At 44.9% G+C, this 14,642-nt stretch overlaps 1 protein-coding gene across 4 annotated transcripts in view; it reads right to left on the reverse strand.

The window, feature by feature from the left end:
• ap3b2 (adaptor related protein complex 3 subunit beta 2) overlaps positions 1-4,883 on the reverse strand; it is a 30,568-nt gene extending 25,685 nt beyond the window's left edge. For all 4 annotated transcript variants that reach the window (XM_079567216.1, XM_079567214.1, XM_079567215.1 and 1 more), the window contains exon 1: positions 4,567-4,883. In XM_079567216.1, coding sequence (XP_079423342.1) covers positions 4,567-4,874 — 308 coding nt within the window. In that variant the 5' untranslated portion in view covers positions 4,875-4,883. The remainder of the gene's footprint in view (positions 1-4,566) is intronic.
• Positions 4,884-14,642: the final 9,759 nt, after the last annotated feature.

Here is a 14,642-nt window from a genome sequence, read left to right on the forward strand (position 1 = left end):
TTAAGTGTAATAGGATGGAAACAATGTGGTGCCTACAGTAATATAGTAGGACACACCGAGCCCAAACTCAGAATAAAGATCATAAATTATGAAACCAATGGTTAGTATTTGGATGTAGTGAAAAGAACAAAAAGCAAAGTAACACCTTCTATCCTCAAGCTTGACCTAATAATGTCAAACGTAATGGCCGGCTTTGTTTAAATAAGTTAAGAGCAGCTGTACAGTCTGATTTCAGCTGAATGACAACTTGCACTAAAATGACAAAACTGATGCTCACATTCACTTGAGTCTCCATGTCCTCCCTGTTATCAGTGGGATATATCTTACCCCGTTTGATCAAGGATATGCTTGTGTTGGATAATGAGTGGATTAGATATTGAATGAATGAGTGTTGGCAGTCCTCTCAGCCTTGTAATTTAATTTATTTGTCAGTGTCCAGGAAGTAACCTACATGGTAATGTACAAGACAAATCAGAAACATGTCGTAGAGTAAATTTTTGTCAATCAGCTCCTGGATTAAGCCTGATTTACTGTGGTATCTTTAGACCTTATGTACTTGTTTTAGTGGAAGAAGAAGTCAACTCCTGGTTAGTTTAGTCTTAGTTTAGAACAGGGCGTTACAGTATGTTTTAGTTATATATGGTTCTCAACACCTTCTACCTGACAAGCTGCAACCCATATTCAAATATTAGCATAAGTAGTATTTAGTATGTTAAAAGGAGCCCCCCCCCTTTTCATACTTGGAGCTGTGTTTTGAGCCACTCCCGCATGTTTGAGTAATCTCTGAATCTTTTCCAATTACTATTCATACAATTTTCCTCCTGTGTACCCCAAGCTCCGTACCACAGCTTTCCCCTCTATCACAGAGAGCCAGTTGGCAAAACCATTGCCAAAGCAACACAATGTTTTTCTTTTCTTTTTTCTGACAGTAGCTATGCAGAAATGAAGCTATGGCAGGGAGGAGGTGCTTAAGGAGAGTGCACTTGTTGAACCAGGAAGAACAGGAGAAATAGTGAATAGCACCCACAAACCTAAGATAATGATCGAGATGTATTTGTATCAACAGTGATTATAAAGCAAATCCCTTTGACCCACTGCAAACATTTCTGCTGCGACTGCACTTTCGACCCCCGACCCACCAGTTGCGAACCAGCGCTCTACACCATCCCCTCTGGCCTCTCACCGCAGCGGTTGCGTCTGAAAACCGCCACCACTCCCTCCTCCCGTTCCTCCATCCTCCAGAGCAGCTCTGTCCTCTGTGTACCCCTCTCCCGAGCCGCCGCCTCCTCCCCCTCCGCCGGTGCCTCCAGATCTGAGGTGGCGAAGCTCGTCTGGCTGCAGGGCGCTGTACCACGAGTGCTGGCCGCTGTCCGGAGACAGAACCGGGCTCTTGTCCTCGTCCTGGCTCTGGCCCTGCACCTGGCTCTGCACAGTCTTCACCATATTCACCGCGTTCACCGGCAGCTGCAATAACCTCTGCATCGTGGTCATGATGGAGTGAGGGGAAAGTTGTTCGCCGGGGCTGCAGCTCGAAAAGTTGGTTGAAAAAGGATGACAATTTAGTGAACAGAAATTCCTCTTCTGAATGGGAAACCCTAGTTACTACTGTTGTAATGCGTGCTTTGTAAGTTGTATTAATGATGTGGGAGAATTAACACATACAAAAATAGCGGTTAGCAGCTTGTTCCCAAAAACGTTGATAAGATATATGTTTTCTTCATTCAAAAGAATCCATTGGAGAAGGCACAGTAGGAGAAGCAGACAACTTGTTGGATCCACGCAAAAATAGTGTCAAAACAAATATCTTCCAAGGAATTGTATTGTAATCCTAGCCAGTAGTGCTTTCCAAAAAAACGATGAGAATTCTTCTGTGAACTTGCTTGAACCTAATTTCCTCTCTTGCAAGTCGAAATCAATTCAAATCCCACAGTAGTAGTACATCCAGAGTGGCCACATCTTGCATGAAACAAAAACAGCGAAGTTGCCAGAAATCTCCTGTTTGTATTGTCCATATATTTGGTGATGTTTCAATTCTATATATCCTTATAGCTGCCTGTGCGCTGCCTTCTGTCACTGCTACGTCTTTGTAAATGGATGCTCGAGGAGGAAAGAAGAGGAGAGAGAGCTAGAGAGAGAGCGAGAGAGACGTGGAGTTTGCGGATCACGTTGCTTTTCACAATACAATAGGCTGCACAGGCTATGACACAGCCCTTTTTGGCCCTGCCCACTGCCACGACCGCTGTGCTCATTCATGTCATTTATCAGTGTGCAGCCGGTAGTCGCTTGCTCCTACCGTACTTTCATTCATTTTTAATTGTATGCACATTTCCAGTGGTCTTAAATGACTCAGCGATTCTTGGCAGCGTAAAGAGAAAGCCATGGTCTCCCTGTCATTTCAGCACAAACTAAAATAGCCTCATCTATTTATATATGCTCTGCTTTTAATGTGTAAAGAAAGCCTGATGTGGAAAAGTAACATTAATTATGTCCTCATGTCAGTCCAGGATTACGCCTTTTTGTTCTTTCTCGGATGCCAGATCATTGTTACAAAAGCCGGGAGTGATTTTGATGTTTTAAAGCCGTTTCAATGTGTGAAATACATTTAAAAATTTGTCACAGATCAAGAGGCAATGACTCAGGGATTTGGTTTTGGATGAACATGTTTTTCCAGCAAAATGGGTCGTTTTGTTTCTCTCTCTGGAGAGAGAAAAGAATTGAGAGATAAGTAGCTCTTATAATATCTTTTTGGGAGGGGAAGGACACCATTTTTAGCATTACCACAGTGGATGTTGACAGCTGTTCGTGATAATGGGCTCTAAAAAAAAGAAAAACCACTGAACAAACTAGCATTCTGGCATTTACAATTAATTATGACAGGCTTGTCTTGGCAGGAATGCACTGTGCAGGGTTAGCGCTCCAGTAACGAAACATCATCTCTAATTAGTATTAAACAGAAGCTCGTAGACACTAAATGCCCAAAGTTAATGGAATAACCTTTTAAGCAAGACAACTAGATGGAAATCTGCAAACGTAAATATCATTAGTTTTCTAATATTTTTGGATTTCCTCTTTTACCATAAAGTAAACCACAGTAGAAATGCTTAACCATGTCTTATTCAATGATCTCGCAGCGGTAGCTCATGTGCAGACAGCAGTCTCAGATGCTACAGAGCAAACAGGTTGTTCCCTGTAATAAAAGATGAGCTGAAGGATTAAAGCGGTTCAGGTGAAAATCAACATCTCAACATCTGTCTCGTCGCCATGGAAACTGTCGAAGGACACACAACATCAGTTGCTACTGACACAAAGGAGGTCAGAGTGTTTAATATGATGCTAAACGCAGGAGGGTTATATATAAATAGCACTACAGTTACTTACACTACTTTAGATTTTATTTTGTCCCTCCCCAAAGTCTCTATGGAAGTAGACACAATAGAAGTACTACTTATTTATTGATGATTGTAGTAGCTTAATGTTCAGCACTAGATAACATTGGCTGCAGTAGTAGTAGGCCTAAGTAATAGTGATGTTTGTACAAATAGAAGATGTTCTTTGAGTGCCAAGTACATCTGATGCCCTTGCCTACATGTGAAATTTAAATGTCCATACTTTTGCTAACAATATTTTTGTTAATTAAACAAATATTGCAGCTTCAGCTGAGCTGTAACACAGCCAACGTTTATATAGACAGTGAAACAGCACCTTCTGGTGGTGAAAGAGGATAGCCTTCATATTTGTCAGTAAACTTGCTCTTCCTCACTCAACCGTCAGCTTCCCTAGAGGGTCAAAAATCTTTGTCCAAGAAAGATCAGTGTCCATTATAGAAACAGTAGAGAGCATACTATTACAATATGCCTATGGTATAAATATTGACAGGGACTTCGCAGTGTACATACAATTTCACATTTCATAAAAAAAGTATTTGGAAAGATGTCCTTTCACAGTTTCCATAAGATATCGGCAACACATTTCATTGTGTATTTTTAATATTATTATTATTTTTTTTATTCTACCATGTACTTTGCATTCATATCTAAGCACACAAGACTAAAGTGGACTAAATGTAGGCTATAACTATCATCAAAATACTTAAAACGTTCCCCATAAAAATCTCTCTATAAAGATAAAAGCTTTGACAGTTTCTGCAACTACATTAACCTGTGAAACACTCGCTGTCGCTGCTGTACTTCCTCACTGAAGATTAGCAGGAAGGCGATTAGCAAACAGCGCTGTCCAGTGGAGGTGGTGCTGAAATGCTAAAGCTAGCTACACCCTCAGCATCTGTGCGCTTTTCCAATCGTTTCTCTCAAAAACACGACCAAAAAACAAGCCATACACGCTCCTACATATTCGTATGCTTCAACAACAACATCACGCTGGGACGCCATTCGAAACGATAGCATTGCTTCAAATCACTGCCATCAGAGTTTGAACGGCAGCGGCCTGGCGAGATCAGATTTCGACCCGCTTACTTTAAAACTATCCACGTTTAACACTGCCTTTCAATGGCACACTCCACGCATCCATCGTCTTTGTTAACCGCTCGAAAACAGCGAGGCTTTGTACCTTTTGTAGTCGGAGGAGAAGATGCCTCCGCTGGCCGGGTCGTGTCCATACTCCGGCTCGGCTACGCTGGAGGAGCCGCCTTTCTCGTCGTTGAAGGCCGACCCGGAGGACATGTCTGCGGACCTGCTTCTGTGTCTCCCCTGGGTGAACGGTAAAGGAGATGATCGGCCGAGAAAGCAACGGGGATATGCGGGACTTAAGGGCGCAGGCGGAGTGCGTAATGCCCGCAGATGGAGATGCTCAGCGGTGGCGGCGCACAAGGGGGCCGATGGGGGATGGAGGAGAAAACACGTGACCTTTGTTGTCATCTCTGTCCCAGCCAGGCAAGGCTTGAGCACTCGGATGTGGCCCCTTAAGCCATTACAAAGGAAAATGGATCACGCGTAAAGTAGCTTCCAATTTTGACTTTTCAGACAGACCTACATATAGAACTACTCCCCGATGGCAAAAAAAATAATAAACAACAGAAAAAAATAAAAACGAGGTTCAACAAGGTTCAAAAAGACTCTACGTTTCTCACTGGGAAAGTTACTTATTTGCCCATAATAGAGCCTATATACAGAGGAGATTGAACCACTCTGTTTGTAGAATGAGTTGACAGATGTTTTTGTTTCATGTGCGATGTCAGTATTAAAATGTATGGATATGTTTGGAGAGTTGGAGACCGAGGAGCGATAATAGGGCTATGGAGGGGAGGGTGCGAGGAGTTTGGAGACCTCTCCCCATGACATTCGAGCTCCTTTAGGAAATGCCAGAAAAATATAAAAAATATTGTTCTGAAGAATAAAGTGTATAAACACAAACTACGCTTGTTTCGTGTGTCAACATAAATCTTTTGCCACTTCGAAATGTAGGGGAGACCGCGGTCCACAGCTCATCAACCGAAAATCCCACAAGAGTCAGACCTGCCTTAAATGAAAGCGATAGTGATTAACCAACAAACACAACAAAATCGACGGTGACAATGTGCCCCATGTTCGGGGCAAGTTGCCACACATGGGGTTGTCACCATTTTTAATGGAGTTTTGATGTGAACTTAAAATTTGATAAACCTTTGTAACTTTTTTGCTTTTTGAGATAAAAGGACAAAATCCATTTGAAAACAGTCGCAGAGTAATGCCAGATGTGTTCATAACAATCATTTGAACTATTATAAATTACGCAAAATTCTCTATGAGGTCTAAAATGTACAAATTCACTAAAATAACCCAAATATACTGGCTCTATGAATATAATGTTAACATACATGGACATGGAGTCAGAGTGGACTCTGTTCTCCTCCTCCATTGTCGATGCGGCTGCTCGTAGTTGTGGCCGTAAGGTCTCTGGTGCCTGTCGCGGCGGCAATCCCCGAACCCGGTGGTGGCGCCCGGAAGTAAGGGATGCCGTCAAGCTGAAGAAGGAGTCCTACCTGGCCTTGTTGGCTTGTGGGACTCCTGAGGCAGCTGAGAGGTACCGGCAGGCCAAGCGTGCTGCGGCTCGTGCGGTCAGAGGCTAAAACTCGTGTCTGGGAGGAGTTCGGGGAGGCCATGGAGGAAGACTATCGGTCGGCCTCGAAGAGATTCTGGCAAACCATCCGGCGCCTCAGGAGGGGGAAGCAGTGCTTCACCAACACTGTGTACAGTGCGGGTGGGGGGCTGCTGACCTCGACTGGGGATGTCGTCGGGCGGTGGAAGGAGTACTTCGAGGACCTCCTCAATCCCGTCGTCACGTCTTCCAATGAGGAAGCAGAGGCTGAGGACTCGGAGGTGGGCTCGCCCATCACCGGGGCTGAAGTCACCAAGGTGGTGAGAAAGCTCCTCGGTGGCTCCGGGGGTGGATGAGATTCGCCCTGAGTACCTTAAGTCTCTGGATGTTGTAGGACTGTCTTGGCTGACACGTCTCTGCAACATCGCGTGGCGGTCAGGGACAGTGCCCCTGGATTGGCAGACCGGGGTGGTGGTCCCTCTCTTTAAGAAGGGGGACCGGAGGGTGTGTTCCAATTACAGAGGAATCACCCTCCTTAGCCTCCCCGGTAAGGTCTATTCCGGGGTGCTGGAGAGGAGGATCCGGCCGATAGTTGAACCTCGGATCCAGGAGGAACAATGCGGTTTTCGTCCTGGTCGTGGCACACTGGACCAACTCTATACCCTTCATCGGGTACTCGAGGGTTCGCCCAACCAGTCCCCATGTGTTTTGTGGATCTGGAGAAAGCGTTCGACCGCGTCCCTCGTGGTGCCCTGTGGGGGGTGCTCCGGGAGTATGGGGTCCGGGGCCCTCTGTTAAGGGCTGTCCGTTCCCTGTATGACCGCAGCAGGAGCTTGGTTCGCATTGCCGGCAGTAAGTCAGACCTGTTCCCGGTGCGTGTTGGTCTCCGCCAGGGCTGCCCTTTGTCACCGGTTCTGTTCATTACTTTTATGGACAGAATTTCTTGGCGCAGCCAGGGGCCGGAGGGTGTCCGGTTTGGGAGCCTCAGAGTCTCATCTCTGCTGTTTGCGGACGATGTTGTTCTGATGGCTTCAACGAACCAGGACCTTCAACACGCACTGGGGCGGTTTGCAGCCGAGTGTGTAGCGGCCGGGATGAGGATCAGCACCTCCAAATCCGAGGCCATGGTTCTCCACCGGAAAAAGGTGGCTTCCCCTCTTCAGGTCGGTGGGGAGTCCTTACCTCAAGTGGAGGAGTTCAAGTATCTCGGGGTCTTGTTCACGAGTGGGGGACGGATGGAGCGTGAGATCGATAGACGGATCGGTGCGGCGTCAGCAGTGATGCGGTCGCTGTATCGGTCTGTCGTGGTGAAGAGGGAGCTGAGTCGGAGGGCAAAGCTCTCGATTTACCGATCGATCTACGTTCCCACCCTCACCTATGGTCATGTGACCCTCACCTATGGTCATGTGATCCTCACCTATGGTCATGAGATTTGGGTCATGACCGAAAGGACAAGATCGCGAATACAAGCGGCCGAAATGAGTTTCCTTCGCAGGGTGGCTGGGCGCACCCTCCGAGATCGGGTGAGGAGCTCAGTTACCCGGGAGGAGCTCGGAGTAGAGTCGCTGCTCCTTCACGTCGAAAGGAGCCAGCTGAGGTGGCTCGGGCATCTGTTTCGGATGCCTCCTGGTCGCCTCCCGCGGGAGGTGTTCCAGGCATGTCCTAGTGGGACAAGGCCTCGTGGAAGGCCCAGGACACGGTGGTGGGACTATGTCTCCGAGCTGGCCTGGTGTCGCCTCGGGGTCCCCCCAGAACAGCTGGAGGAGGTGTGTGTGGATCGGGAAGTTTGGGCATCTCTGCTGAGACTGCTGCCCCCGCGACCCGGCCCCGGATAAAGCGGAAGAAAATGGATGGATGGATGGATGGACATACATTGATCACAAAAACATATTGGACACAAAAGAAAAACATGTCACCATTTATTCCCCACGTGACAAATGATCCCTCAGGTTCAAACCAAAGCTTACATCTGTGTCTTTCAGATCAGTGTCTTTTGTTTATGGCTGCAACAAAAGGAAAACTCTCATAACAGAAATAAACCAAACATTAAAGTTTGGGAGAAACCATAAAAAACATTCAAATGTGCCCTGTCCTCATGTCTTCAGTCAAAGAGGGACTATAGAGAGCCTCCTGACCAGCTCCATCACTGTGGTTCTTCTACAGAGGGACTATAGAGAGCATCCTGACCAGCCCCATCACTGTGTGGTTCTTCTACAGAGGGACTATAGAGAGCATCCTGACCATCACTGTGTGGTTCTTCTACAGAGGGACTATAGAGAGCATCCTGACCATCACTGTGTGGTTCTTCTACAGAGGGACTATAGAGAGCATCCTGACCAGCTCCATCACTGTGGTTCTTCTACAGAGGGACTATAGAGCATCCTGACCAGCTCCATCACTGTGTGGCACGACGCCAGCACTGCCTCCTGCCGAAGGAGCCTCCAGCGCATCGTGAGAGCAGTGGAGAAGATCTGCGGAGCTCCTCTCCCCTCTATTTAGTCCATGGGCCAGACCAAATATCGGTACCGAAAAGGTGGCAAAGGCTATCGTTGATTTTTAAGTAGGTCCATGTCTGAGGTTTATATTTTTGTATGATAGCCTTTTCAGAGTCACAGCTTTATCATAGTTTTCAGCTGTTGAAGTGTACCACCCCCATGTCAAAAAAGTCGCTTTTGACAGTGGTCCATATTTTGGTTTAGGCCATATCCAGCCCATTAGATACTGATTTACACATTGTATTTGGTATCATTGTAAAGAAGACATTTTCATGTTTCATTTGAGCCCAAATGTACCACTCTGTGACTATTACCGTGGTAACCATAGCTCCTCAAACTCAAACCTGAGGACGTTTTTTCACCATTTTCACAAAAACAGTTTTACTATGTTTAACGCTGTTTCTTCAAGGAACATCACAGAGACAAATGTTTGATACTGGGCAACTCTCTAGACTCTGAGGATTCAGGAAATGTATAACATGTCAGTACTTTCTCAACTTAAGGCCTCACAGTGAGCCACGAAGGAAAAGAATGTCCACCTCACATGAGCCTCTCCCATTGAAATAAGCCTATATCTGCCATTCTAAGGTTGGAACAGCTGGTGAGACTTTCTGTCCAGGACAGGCCAATGCAACTTGAAAATACATTTAGAAAAATAACAATTATTCTGTATTATATAAACTGTATCCTAAATTGTAAAAAAAAAAAATCCATATTATGTAGCCTACACAATGCACTCACTGACAGTCTCATTCACTTTCACTCATTCACTACTGAAACCATTTTACATTTGTATTTGGTAAATGAATAACATTTCTAGCGATATAACATTGCAGACACCATTATCTTTTGCCTCTAGAGAGTTGTGCAGTCGAATGGCCAAAAAGACAAAAGGGGTTAACTATCGCTAGATTTTGAGCCAAAAGCTAGGTTAGAAGTATCAAGGTGTTCTACCGTATAGAACTGGATTCTACAGAAAATTAACTCAGGGGACATGAAACAAAAAGAACAACATGCAAACTCTACACAGAAAGGTCCCACATGGCCTTGGATATCGAACCCAGGAACATCTTGCTGTAAGGTGACAGCTAGACATTCAGTCACTCTTGAATCCCCTTGTACAAAAACCATTATGCTGATAGAAAAGGGTGAAGGGAAACCTTTATGTCCAAGAAGACACACAAACTGCAGTTCGTTAGACAGTTGGTTATCCAAGAACCAAGCTTTTCCTGCAACAGTTGACAATAGCGACTCCAGACTCCGCGACCGGGAAGGGGCGAGGGAGAAAGGTGGTGTAAGAGTGGGGGTGAATAACGGCTGAGTACAACCTGGAAACATAGCAGGACCGGCTTTACATCTTTTTCTCTCAGACACGGACAGTGGTTAACTCAAGTTTTTAGTTTGACCTGATAGAGCTTATAGAAGCCCATAACACTAAAGGAAGAACTTGAGGCAGCACGATGTAAACTAGGAAAAGAATGTGGGTCTTGTCTTGTTTGGAGCAGCGCTGTCCTTGCGCCAGGTGGAAGATCTGGCCCAAAAAGTGTTGAATACGCAGGAGAGATTGCATGCCCTCAGTGGTTAGTCTTAGTGTTTAGTGTTCCCTTGCCTCTCAGCATGAAGTTCAATTTAGGTTTTGTGTGGAGTTTACATCCTCTGTCTGTGTCTGGACAGATTTTTTTCACCTCCAAATCTGAGGCCATGGTTCTCCACCGGAAAAAGGTGGTTTCCCCTCTACAGGTCGGTGGGGAGTCCTCGCCTCAAGTGGAGGAGTTCAAGTATCTCGGGGTCTTGTTCTCAGTGAGGGACGGATGGAGCGTGAGATCGATAGACGGATCGGTGCGGCGTCAGCAGTGATGCGGTCGCTGTATCGGTCTGTCGTGGTGAAGAGGGAGCTGAGTCGCGGATCAAAGCTCTCGATTTACCGATCGATCTACGTTCCCGCCCTCACCTATGGTCATGAGATTTGGGTAATGACCGAAAGGACAAGATCGCGAATACAAGCGACCGAAATGAGTTTCCTTCGCAGGGTGGCTGGGCGCACCCTTCGAGATCGGGTGAGGAGCTCAGTTACCCGAGAGGAGCTCGGAGTAGAGTCGCTGCTCCTTCACGTTGAAAGGAGCAGCTGAGGTGGCTCGGGAATCTGCTCCGGATACCTCCTGGTCGCCTCCCGTGGGAGGTGTTCCGGGCATGTCCTAGTGGGACAAGGCCTCGTGGAAGACCCAGGACACGCTGGTGGGACTATGTCTCTGAGCTGGCCTGGTGTCGCCTCGGGGTCCCCCCAGAACAGCTGGAGGAGTTGTGTGTGGACCGGGAAGTTTAGGCATCTCTGCTGAGACTGCTGCCCCCGTGACCCGGCCCCGGATAAAGCGGAAGAAAATGGATGGATGGATGGATGGATGGTTTCTTCCATCAACGTAAAAGATGCACAGAAGGATAATCCTCTAACTTGGTGATTCTGAACATGAGCATGGCTGTCCACTGCTCCTGACATGTTCCAGGGGCAGATGGATGGGTTAAATGGTTAATTATTGTAAAGGGACAATAGCAGCTTCGATCTGTGGCTCCAATGCATAATCTGAATTACAGTTCACAAACAGTTGTAAAAGTTCAGAATATCCATAAATCTTCACTTCGTTGTCTTCTTCTGGACCTCGATCCCTGCTCTGTGCATGTCCAAATCTAGAATCAATCGGCCTCAGACTCTTGTTCTTCTGCATTGTCCTCACCACTTCCCTATGCATACTTGCTGTTTTTCATCTCCTCATACAACATTCATTTGCAAATTTTTGAGTCCAGTCTGAGCATATGAAGTATCTTCAAAAACACAAATTTCAACAAAAGGACACTTGTGATACATTCCTTGTGCTGGATAAAGCATTCTCATGCTACAATTTGCATGTTCTTTTTTCACTCTACACTTGTTGAGGTGTTGAGATAAAATGTGCACAAGAGGCAACAAGAGACAATCCCAAACAGGAATGGTTTCAGATGGTTTTCAGCCTGCTGAGCTTCCGAGAGACAGTTTTCTAGTTGCATTTGACTGGGCTCGATATAACTATTGTCAGCCTGAGGTGATACTGAACCCTGCAGTGGTGGCACAGTCCAGGATGACAACTCAATAAGTGCCATCGCCAAAAGATTTGTTTCCAGAATATTCTGAAGAGCATGAATAATGTATGATATGGGCACAACTCTACATTTAAACCTCCGGTTTGTTATCTGCTAAGTTATGATGGGAAAAGCAGCGGCTCTTCTCCAAGCTCCTCTTAGTTGACTGAGGAAACTCCTTTCGGCCACCTGTATCTGCGATCTTGTCCTTTTGGTCATTACCCAGATCTTATGACCATAAGTGAGGGTAGAACATAGATCGATCAGTAAATCAGCTCCCTCTTCACCACAACAGTCACAGTAACAACGATCACTGCCGATGTCGCACTGATCCGTCTATCGCTCTCACGCTCCATCCGTCCCTCACTCGTGAACACGACACTGAGATACTTGAACTCCTCCCCTTGAGGCGTCTCCACCGACCTGTAGAGGGGAAGCCACCCATGGCCTCGGATATGGAGGTGCTGATCCTCATCCCACTTCACACTCGGCTGCAAACTGCCCCAGGGCAGCTGAAGGTCCTGGTTTGATGAAGCCAACAGAACAACACCTGAGATCCTGGGGTTCCCAAACCGGACACCCTCCGGTTCCTGGCTGTGTCTTTAAGTTCTGTCCATAAAACTAATAAGTAAACTTTTGTTTATTCATTTATACAGCATATTTCATGTGCACAGACTCAATATGCCTGGGAAGAAAATAAATAAATTACACAACATAAAAAAATAAAAAATAAACTCAAATACGTTAATACAGCACGTACACACACACACATACACACACACACACACAAAAAAGCAATCCATGTACAAAGAACTTAAAATAACTTTAGAAAAGCTGGAGAAATTGTTTAATCAAATACAAATATGGACTGTTTTGCTTAGTCGACTGCCTCTGTGATTTAGTTCTGGATGAGGCTAAACTGTAGTTTTGTGTTGACTCTTCATGTCCTGGTTTTAACACCTCACACCTCACCATCTTTATACAACTAGATTTGATTCATTAGTAATGAAATAAAACAACTTTACTGAAATGACCCTACAAAATTGGCATAACCATGTGGTGTCTACAAAGACAAACCTTTGGAATTATCTTGGATTATTGAGACATTTTAGACAAATGTACAGGACTACATATAGTAGTGAAAGAAACAGAATGCCATTGTGTGTATGGCATAGTATATGATAAATAGCTATAATATATAAAATATATGAACAACTTTTTGGTGAAAATACAGAACTGTTCTTCTCCACAAATGTATTTTCAAGTTGCATTGGCCTGTCCTGGACAGAAAGTCTCACCAGCTGTTCCAACCTTAGAATGGCAGATATAGGCTTATTTCAATGGGAGAGGCTCATGTGAGGTGGACATTCTTTTCCTTCGTGGCTCACTGTGAGGCCTTAAACTGAGAAAGTACTGACATGTTATACATTTCCTGAATCCTCAGAGTCTAGAGAGTTGCCCAGTATTAAACATTTGTCTCTGTGATGTTCCTTGAAGAAACAGCGTTAAACATAGTAAAACTGTTTTTGTGAAAATGGAGAAAAAACGTCCTCAGGTTTGTGTTTGAGGAGCTTTGGTTACCACGGTAATAGTCACAGAGTGGTACATTTGGGCTCAAATGAAACATGACAATGTCTTCTTTACAATGATACCAAATACAATGGTGTAAATCAGTATCTAATGGGCTGGAAATGGCCTAAACCAAAATATGGACCAGTGTCAAAAGCGACTTTTTTGACATGGGGGTGGTACACTTCAACAGCTGAAAACTATGATAAAGCTGTGACTCTGAAAAGGCTATCATACAAAAATATAAACCTCAGACATGGACCTACTTAAAAATCAATGATAGCCTTTGCCACCTTTTCGGTACCGATATGCCAGATTTTGGGTTTTGGCCCATGGACTAATTAAGGAGATATACTCGACTCGTCTCACCTGCAAAGCTGTCAGAATCGCCAGGATCCTTTGCACCATCACACAGTCTCTTCAAGGTTATGCCTTCAGGAGACGGCGGAATCTACGGGTCAGTTCCAGTCGACTGAGGAACAGTTTGGTACACGGGCCCATGGGGAAGCTGAATTCCCTGGCTTTTCACAAAGCAAGAAGTTCTGAAGTGAATTTTAATGTCAAAATCAAAGGAACTCCCAAGCACAAAGTGTTGTGACAAACTTAAAGAGATCAAGAGTGACATCTAGTGAGAAACTGTATTTTCTGATTTTGGCCAAAACTACAAACATCGCACATAGAGCAATGTCATGTAGGCCTTTATAAGCTGGTTTAAATGAGCTGTCATGCATGAAAATAAGGCCTGGGTATTTACTGCAAGGAGCAAGCTTTGAAGTTCTACCACACGTAAAATGATGTCTGTTGGCATTAGCCTGTTTTTAGCCAAATATAGTGCATGTAGTTTTTCCACTCTTTCATCTCATTGACTGTTTGCAGGTGTAATTGTGATGCTGCCTTTTGGCCAATAATTAAAATGTATCAACACATTTCTACCTGAAGCGAGTGCATGTTTTCCAGTTGGGTATTACCCAAATGTAAAAGCTTCTCAACGGGAACAGTGTAGTGTCTCATTTGAAAGCTAATATCTATGAAAGTGATTGTAGCTTTGTCGTCTCATTGTCGACGTGTTGCTGTCCTGCTTTGGAAGTGTCTGTCGTTTTTTTTTTTTTTTTTTTTTTTGCTTTTTCATTGTATTGTTTTTGTTTTTTTCATTTGTTTTCATCATGTTTTTGAGGCTTTTTTTGTTGCGTTTTATCCTGGTTTTCATTGCTATTTTGATGTGCTTTTTTTAAGCTAATAGGTTTTGGGTCAATCCAAAGTGTCTTTTTATTAAGTGTATGTAAACATCTGATTCTCACGCTGTATTCATTCATTCAGAGGCTCAGTCCTGTCACCAAACTATGTAGCTCCCAGGGTTAAACATGTTAAAAGGCCAAGATACATACAGATAATCCTAATCCTCTCATCATAAGTGTGTGTGCGTGTGTTTTCACA

The sequence above is a fragment of the Gobius niger genome (genome assembly GCF_951799975.1).
Source record: "Gobius niger genome assembly, chromosome: 12".
In the NCBI taxonomy this organism is placed as follows: domain Eukaryota; kingdom Metazoa; phylum Chordata; class Actinopteri; order Gobiiformes; family Gobiidae; genus Gobius; species Gobius niger.